The sequence below is a fragment of the Podarcis erhardii genome, assembly GCF_964252035.2.
Source record: "Podarcis erhardii genome assembly, chromosome: 10".
NCBI lineage: Eukaryota > Metazoa > Chordata > Lepidosauria > Squamata > Lacertidae > Podarcis > Podarcis erhardii.
The window spans coordinates 33279011-33287561 of record NC_138500.1 but is presented as its reverse complement, the minus strand read 5'-3'; the positions used below and the strand labels follow the sequence as shown (position 1 = coordinate 33287561).

The 8551-nt window shown below is 40.2% G+C and overlaps 1 protein-coding gene and 1 long non-coding RNA gene across 3 annotated transcripts in view; one reads left to right on the top strand and one right to left on the bottom strand.

Annotated features, from left to right (window-relative positions):
• Nucleotides 1-8551, bottom strand: part of GUCY2C (guanylate cyclase 2C) — a 48074-nt gene that overhangs the window by 1201 nt on the left and 38322 nt on the right. For both annotated transcript variants that reach the window (XM_081879298.1, XM_081879299.1), the window contains 3 exons: nucleotides 4997-5095; nucleotides 4257-4351; nucleotides 3298-3374 (listed from right to left, as the gene is read on the bottom strand). In XM_081879298.1, the coding sequence (XP_081735424.1) occupies nucleotides 3298-3374; nucleotides 4257-4351; nucleotides 4997-5095 (271 nt within the window). The remainder of the gene's footprint in view (nucleotides 1-3297; nucleotides 3375-4256; nucleotides 4352-4996; nucleotides 5096-8551) is intronic.
• LOC309351561 lies at nucleotides 2356-3408 on the top strand. Its single transcript, XR_014160911.1, has 2 exons — nucleotides 2356-2638; nucleotides 3279-3408. It is a non-coding gene; the product is annotated as an uncharacterized lncRNA (long non-coding RNA).

The following is an 8551-nucleotide window of genomic DNA, read 5'->3' as shown; positions in this document are numbered from 1 at the left end:
CTGGAAACAGAAGGAGAAAATTGGTTTAAGTAACTCAAAATATATATTTACTATGTTTCTTAATTATAAGGCCTTCAAAGATTCTTCTATTCAACCCTCCTTACTTGATATTTGAAATCTGTTCATAATGCTGAAGGCCAACTACACATTATTCTGGAGCTCTCTGGAGCTCTTGATGGAGAATGTGTCAGATCATCACTGCAACCAACTTCCAAGGACTGCCACCTTCCTTAGGAGTTCCACTGCCATTACTTCCTTTGAACCTTAACTTCTGGTCAGAAAGGTTCTGGGATAACCACAAACACAGTGATCCTCGCCATTGATAGCCATATCCTCCATGCATTTGTTTAATCTTTTAAAGCTATCCAAGTTGGTTAACACCATCACCTCTTATGGAAGCAAATTCCACAGTTTAGCAATGCACTGTATGAATTAGTGCTTTCTTTTGGTTATCCTGACTCTTCCAACATTCAGTTTCATTGATCTCCCCTGAGTTATAGTATTATGGCAGTATGCTAGTGACACTCAGATCTATATCAGAGGCTTAGCTGGACTTGCCTTGTACATGGATAATATCCCTTACTGTACCAAGTCAAGCCCAGCCAAAATTTAGCTTCTTGATCTTAGGAGAACAGCTGTCAAATTTTATTCTGTTTACGCTTTCTGTATCTTCTATTATTTTGAATATAAAATAGATCAATATCATCAATATATCAACAACATTAATACAGGAAACTTATTATTGCAGATATTCAAAGTAGTGAAGAATTACCGTATTTTTCCGTCTATAAGATGCCCCCATGTAAGAAAATGGGGAGAGATTTATCCACGTATAAGACGTTCCCAAATTTTGGACATTATTTTTTAGGGAAAAAAACCTAGTCTTATACATGAAAAATACGGTACTTAATATTTCAGCTCTATAAAAGAAGAAAAAAAAGGAGAATGTCTGGGAAACAAGTAGTGCGAGAGAAAGAAGGAAGGCTCAGCACAGAAAAATGTAATAAACATTCCAAGAATTATAATCCGACACCAGTGTCACTTGAGTAAAGGATCCCATTCCCCCTTCCTTAAATAACCCCATATGAACAAAGCTGTACCACTCATAAATTAAAGGCAGAGAAGCTTCCTAAAAAACTAAGTAAGAGCACACACACATCAGCTTCAGTGGTGCATGTCAGTACAGTAGTACTTCGGGTTACAAACACTTTGAGTTACAGACTCCGCTAACCCAGAAGTAGTACCTCGGGTTAAGCACTTTACCTCAGGATGAGAACAGAAATCGCGCACCATCGGCCCAGCGGCAGTAGGAGGCCCTATTAGCTAAAGTGGTATCTCAGGTTAAGAACGGTTTCAGGTTAAGAATGGACCTCCAGAACAAATTAAGTTCGTAACCAGAGGTACCACTGTATTAACATCACATATTTCATTGACCCACAGGATCAAGATGCCAGATAGAAAAAATAATCACAGTGGTATACTTCCAAATGTTGTTCAAAACAGTCACCTGTGATATCCTGTGATTTGTGTTCATATTGTATTGTAATGGCCATTGGCTACAAACAATAAAAATTATTGAATAGAATAAAGGAAAGATAGCCTACTCTCCCCCCAATCTTTTACCTTTTTGTAAGAACAAACATAAACAAACGTTTTTGTTTTTTAAAAACATGCTTGTTATAATGGATATTGGGTTTGTATTGTATATAGTGTGTGCACTGCTTAGCAATTTTAAAAACACCTAAGTGCTTTAGAAATGCTTTTTAAATAAAAAGGCAGCGATGCCACCACATGTGTAATTCACCTTAGGTTAAAGTGTTGCCTACTTATAGGCCCCTCCCAACACACCAGTGTGCAAGCCTGTAAGGAGTAGCAGGATGTTCACACCAGGAGTTAAGACACGTGACTGACAAAATAAAGAGAGGCCTGAAATTACTGTGTTAATTGTTTAAGCTTTGTCATAGATCTGTAACACGGCTGGATTTCAAACTAGGGAAACTAATCTTCAAGAGCAGAATGACTGGCAAGACCTATTATATAAACCAAAATACCACCTTAGTTCTATAATATATGTTACAGAATGCAAATGCCCTGAATGCCATCTGCAGCATGTTGGGAAAACAACTACAGTCTTCCATGCCTATTTCAGAAATCTTAAGGCAGTAATCACACACACACAACACCCCCTGAACAACCTGTTACAAAACATTTTGACCTTTCAGACTTGGGGATATTTCCAGTAGAGAAAAAAACCCCCGTTCTGGGGCAGTCAAAACAAAAGAACTTATATAGATACAGACTGAACACCATAACGCCACATGGCTTTGCCTTGGGGGATAATTCTTAAACTTTTACCTTTGCCTTTAATTCTTTTTTTAATTATCCCACTTATAGAACAGCTTCTACCTTGTTGGAAATTCCCTCTTTTCTCAGGGGATTCTTAGAACACCTGGACTACCAACTGCCTGAATTTTAAATCCAACCAAATTTGTTAATGAAGCAGGCAGAAGCTGAAATGTTTTAGCTAAATAATTTTATTGGGGGGGGGGTATTCAACTAAGTTTTACTCAGAGTAGACCAACTGAAATTAATGGCTCTAACTGGGCCATGTTCATTAGTTCTGATGGGTCTATTCCAGGTAAAAATTAGATGACTAACATCCATTGTTATCTGTTTTATCAAGTCATTGACAGTGTGATCCTACAAGTTTACTTGGGGGTCTTACCAAGTTCAGTGGAGCTTATTCCCAGAAATATGGGTATAAATAAGACTGATTAACACTACCCAGACATAACTTTTGTCATTTCAGATGAAAAGAGTAACGCAAGGAATTGTGAACCTAGGATTTTGCAGATTCATGAAGTAGAGATGCATCGCGTGAACTCTGACCTCTTCACAACCTATGTTCAGACTGGTCATCTGCTTTAGTATGCTTGAGTAAGTGTGAATGGATAAGGATAATGTTTAGACCTTGTTATTCAATACAAAAAAATTGAGTGCAGTATATAGGTATGTGTTTGGCCATGGCACTCCTCTTTACAAACGGTGCCTAATGCAACACTCCATCCTCCACTGGTTTTTCCCATTGGGAGAAGCTGGAGGGAGAATAGTGGGTTGCATTATTGAGGAGATCCCAGGATATGTGCATGTGTCCATATGCACATTTACACAGTTGCCATATTGATCTCTGCCAAGTGCATGCCAAACAAGATATTCACAGAAAGAGAGAAAAGAAAGGATACTGTAAATATTGATTTGTGCTTTCTGTTAACAACCAGCTCTCCAAGAATCACTTACACAGAAGGAGGTGTTGGAAGATTGTATTTCTGGTCTTTCACTCCTGTCAGCCAGTAAGTGATCTCAGTTCCTTTGCCCTAATACAAAATAAGGAATAATACTTTGAGATTAGATTGCTGTATTGTATGTTTTTGATATTCTTTATATTGCAGCACTTTATAATCTTTGCATAATTTACTTAACGAACATGGGGAGCATAAGGCGTATTCCTACTGGGTGTTTTAAACTAAAACCAATACATATGGAAAAGAAACCAGAATAAGCTACCTGAGGTTACAGTTCTGTTCACAGAATCAGAGAATTGTAGAGTTGGAAGGAACCCTGAGGATCATCTAGTCCTACCCCCTGCTAGGCAGGAATCTTGTCTAGCCTCAATCACAACAAGTCTTGTTATAGATAACAAGAAAGTCAGGGTGATGAAGTAGTTAAAAAGTTGGGCTAGATGTGGAAAATGCAGGTTCAAATGCCTACCCACCTATGAAATTCACTGGATCATGGCCCCAACTCAATAATAATAATAATAATAATAATAATACGTTTCCTCCTTTTAGATATGTGCCACCTCTAGATTGATTTTGAAAAAAATATGGCTATTTGAATACATGCTGTGTGTTTACACAAGCACGTGTGTGTCTGCATGTGTTAGGTCAGCCTTCTATTAGGCAGAGTGAGGCAACTGCCTCAGGTGGTAGATGCTGGGAAGTGTGCAGTATTGGCAGCAAGTTGTTGGAACACAGAACTGTATTTGCCATGTGCATTGCCCTGCACTCCCCTCCAAGCCTAAACTAGCCTGCTGCCTCCCAGTGCGGTGGAGGATGTTGTTGAAAATAAAAGTCTACTGTCCGCCCAGTCAGCTTCTCTGGATAGAAGTGGAGGTTGGTACAAATCTTGTCCTTCAAAACGTTCAAATCTTGTCAGCAAAACGTTGTGGGTCACCGGGACGTGCATTTTTTTGTTACCTTCAAATATGTCTCTCCTCGCTCTTCATACTGGAATTGGCAGTCTGTTCTCTTGAGAATAGCAATAGTGGAACCACTGACATGAATCCGTAGAGCTATAGGCATGCAAACAAACATACAGTGTTTTAATTTGCTTTTTTTAATGTTTGGTTTTGTGTTGTGCCAGTCTATAATATAGTTAAGATAATGAGAGTCTTGTGTTCCATTAGTAAAAATGAGCTGATGCAATTGTCTCAAAAATATGCTCATCTTCTGAATAGCATTTGCAAGCAGAGCAAGGCAACTGACATCATCATCCTCAAGGCATTCACATAATATTGGACTTGTCCTACCGGCTTCAGTCAGACTGATTGTCCTGAACTAATTATTGTGGCTACTTTAATCTTAATATTTATAGCCGGAAGGAAGGTTAGATGTCTCACCAAGCACAGGGAGGAGACCAAGAAAAACACCTAAAATACAGCAGAAATAGAAACTCTAGCAGTCCTTTGAGATAAACCTTCTTATGGTGTGATTATTTACTACATGTTATCCTACTCTTTCTCCAAAAAGCTCTGGGTGCTATGTGTAGTGCATCTCCTCTCAGTTTATTTTCACAATCCCTATATGGTTCAGAGAAAGTGACTGGCTCAAGGTCACCCAGTCAGCTTCTACTAAAAATAGGGGGGTTTTTTTGGGTAAAGAGCTCTGGATTTGATCATAAAAAGTAATGTGTAGTGTAGATGTGAATTTGACCTTACGTAATCCTGTAGATTCCATTCTTGAAGCTGTGTTCACAGTATCTCCAAACAAGCAGTAACGAGGCATCTTAATCCCAACCACACCAGCTGCACATGGACCTGAAAACAATAAAGCACAGAGCAGGAATTAAGAAGGAGAGGGAGTGTTTGCCTAGGAAAAGATTAGCCCACACACTCTCAAGATCACATCATAAACTGAGCAGGAATTAATTTGAAGTCTTCAATGTGACTCATTAGGAATCAGATTTCCGAGGTGCCAAGATCTGACCAGGCCAGTACAAGGTCAGTCCTGCCTGAGTATGTGTGTATATTACATTTACAGAATTTATAGCTTGGAACAGGGAACAAAGTAATAAAGATAAAAACACACAAGATGATATACAAAAGTTTCAAAATCACAAAAACATGTCCAACAACAACAAATGGACAATTCTATCATAAGATAGACAAGCAAAACTACAATGAAGACATACAACAAAATTTCTTATTTAACCAAGTATCTTGATAGAAGCAAGCAAAGGATATTCAAACAGATTAAAGAGCACTCCCTGAACAGGGATTCCTGTATGTCAGAGTTTAAGGCTAGCAATAAGCAGCAAAGGTTTTCAAGGAAAATCGGACTACACATAAGAAGTCTAAGGGCTTTTTCTGCTCAACACAACTGGGACTGTATTCAGTTTAGTCCAGCTCCAAAGGCCTTCTGGCAGTTCCTTCAATGCTAGAAGTGAGGTTACAGGGAACCAGTCAGAAGGCCTTCTCGGTAGTCACACCCACCCTATGGAATGCTCTCCCATCAGATGTCAAGGAAATAAACAACTATCTGACCTTTAGAAGACCTCTGAAGAGAAGACATCTGTATAGGGAAGTTTTTAATGATTGATGTTTTACTGTGTTAGATGCTTTAATTTGTTGGAAGCTGCCCAGCGTGGATGGGTGACATATAAATAAATTATTATTATTAATCCCTAAGTAGACCCACTGAAATGAATGACTCTAAGATAATCATAGTCATGTCCATTAACTTTAATGGGTCTACTTTGAGTAGGATGAGTAGTGAATACAACCTAGAGATTGAATTCACTATGAAAGACTGCTATTTGTGATTCTGAAACAGTGCTCCTCTCTGCTTCTACAGCCAGGGACTAAGTTGGTTCGATACTCCGCATTTCAGGAACCAGACAAAGCAAATCTAGAGCTTTGCCACAAAGCATACCCACACGGATCCTAGCATTCACTTTCACAGATTTGCTTTATTCTGTCCCCCACATCCACATATAATGCCACTGCTGATACTTTTTCTATGATGCAATGAAGACTACTGTTTCTGGGGAGGAACTTGTCAAATCATGAAGGTGGAGGCAGTTGGTAGATGCATGAACTCCATCGCTTTTCTTGGCATCCTACCCCACCCCAGAACAGACTTGCAGCTATTAAATACAGAGAATAATAAACGAAGGTGTTGATGGATGGCTTGCAACAGGCTACAGACATCTGCTGAATCAACTCACTCTGTCCTCTCCTGTATGCAATCCTGTCTCTCTTTCACTACAGTATTGTTATTGTAGATTCTTGCATTGTAGGGGGTTGGACCTTTGGTTCCCTTTCAACTTTATGGCTCTATGTTATAAATTTTCAGGGCCAGAATCTGTGGGTGCAAGTCACCCATAAATTCTGGAATTAGTAAAAGTTAGAATTAATCAAGGTTTGATTAAACTGTGCCAAACACAGAAACCCCTGGATTTAGTTTATGCTAACGAGCGAGGCCAGCTCCAAAGTGGGCTTGTAACAGGCCCCCATCCAGCTAGGGCTTTGGAAGAAGAAAGGCTGGTGATGGCCGGTCATTAATCCATCAAGGAAGCCATCAAATGTTCATCACTGGAATGGCCGAGCCATGAACCCATTAAGAGGGCCATTAACAGAGGCTCTCTGGGCAGGCCAGAAAATGGGGGGAAACCCTTCCCTGACTTGACAGATACTTAGCAGAGACAAAAGACCACTCTTGCAAGCTGGAGGGGGGGCAGAGCATGAGGGGGCTGTCTGTTTTATGCTGCAGAGAAGGTAAGACACAATGTTTTGGGGTCTCTTCGAATCCAGCATTGGAAGGAACAGGACCCTCTTAGGATGTGAATGCTCTGTACTCTCTGCATCTGGGCTCAGGTTATAGGTATGTGTAAATAAGCCATATATTATAAAGACACCATAGTCTCCACAGTGCTTCATTGCCCAAAAGAAAACACAGACCCTGGTAAGTGCGCCTGGTACTCCTGAAATCTCACACCGCTTAGTAGTTGCAGTAGCACGTAGCTCTGTTAATTTCAGAGTGACTCACTTCCAGCTGGGCAGAAGCTATGAGGCAGTAGGAGCATTTGTGGATTTAATGCCTCCCTTCCCACTCTCAGCTACCCACAAAAGTTTTACGTATTATCACTGTACTACCTTCATTCCGTATTTCCTCTGTTCAAAGTCACCCTCTAAAGAGTGGTGAAAAGCATTTAGACAGCCACTGTTGTAGAAGAATTACCAAAGTGGAAATGAAGAGACTTCTCATTTCAAAAGGGTTTTCGACGGGTCAACAGAACACGTGCATTAAGCCAACATTTCATATGATCCACAAGATTGCCTTTGAAAATGCCATCACTTGCACAGTTCATCAACCCTTATTATACTGTACAGAACTTCAGAACTGAAAACAATTATATATCCTAAAACATTTATTCGCTAAGTCATACTTCAGTCTTTAATCTGTTGATTCTTTTCCTCTCAAAGGACTGCAACCTGAACTATAAAGCAACCAATTTCCAGAAGGCTCTTCATTCTCTGTGGGGTTTTTTTAAGGTGCTAGTAGAATATTTTGTCCAAGCAACCATTAGCGATAGCAGACAGTGAAGAGCAGCTGTGTTCAGCTGCTGCATAACTCTCTAGTGGAACACTATGTGACTGAAACGTAAGCACTGGGGTCAGGGGAGGGAAGGGAAGGAAGAAAGAAGAGATCCATTCCCCAAAAATGCTTGTGATAAGGGTCTCTGTAGATGTCCTGCTCTTATATCTCTTCTGTGCTGCTGAGCCAGTTACAGAAACTGTAATTATTTTGATAATTAATTTTAAAATAGAGCCTCTAAGGGTCATCCCAGAAATCTGTTTTTAGCATTGCAAACTTGTACAGTGGTGCCTCGCAAGACGAAAAGAATCCGTTTCGCGATTCTCTTCGTCTAGCGGTTTTTTCGTCTTGCGAAGCAAGCCCATTGACGCCTTAGCGGCTTAGCGCTATTAGCGGCTTAGCGGCTTTTAGCGGCTTATCAGCTTAGCGGATAAGCAGATAAGCGGCTTAGCGGCTTAGAAAAAGGGGGGGAAAGGAAAAAAAAGTCGGAAAAACTCGCAAGACATTTCGTCTTGCGAAGCAAGCCCATAGGGAAATTCGTTTTGTGAAGCGCCTCCAAAACGGAAAACCCTTTCGTCTAGCGGGTTTTTCGTCTTGTGAGGCATTCGTCTTGCGGGGCACCACTGTAGTTGTTATTTATTGCATGCCGATGAGAGTACTTCCCCCTTGAGATGGCA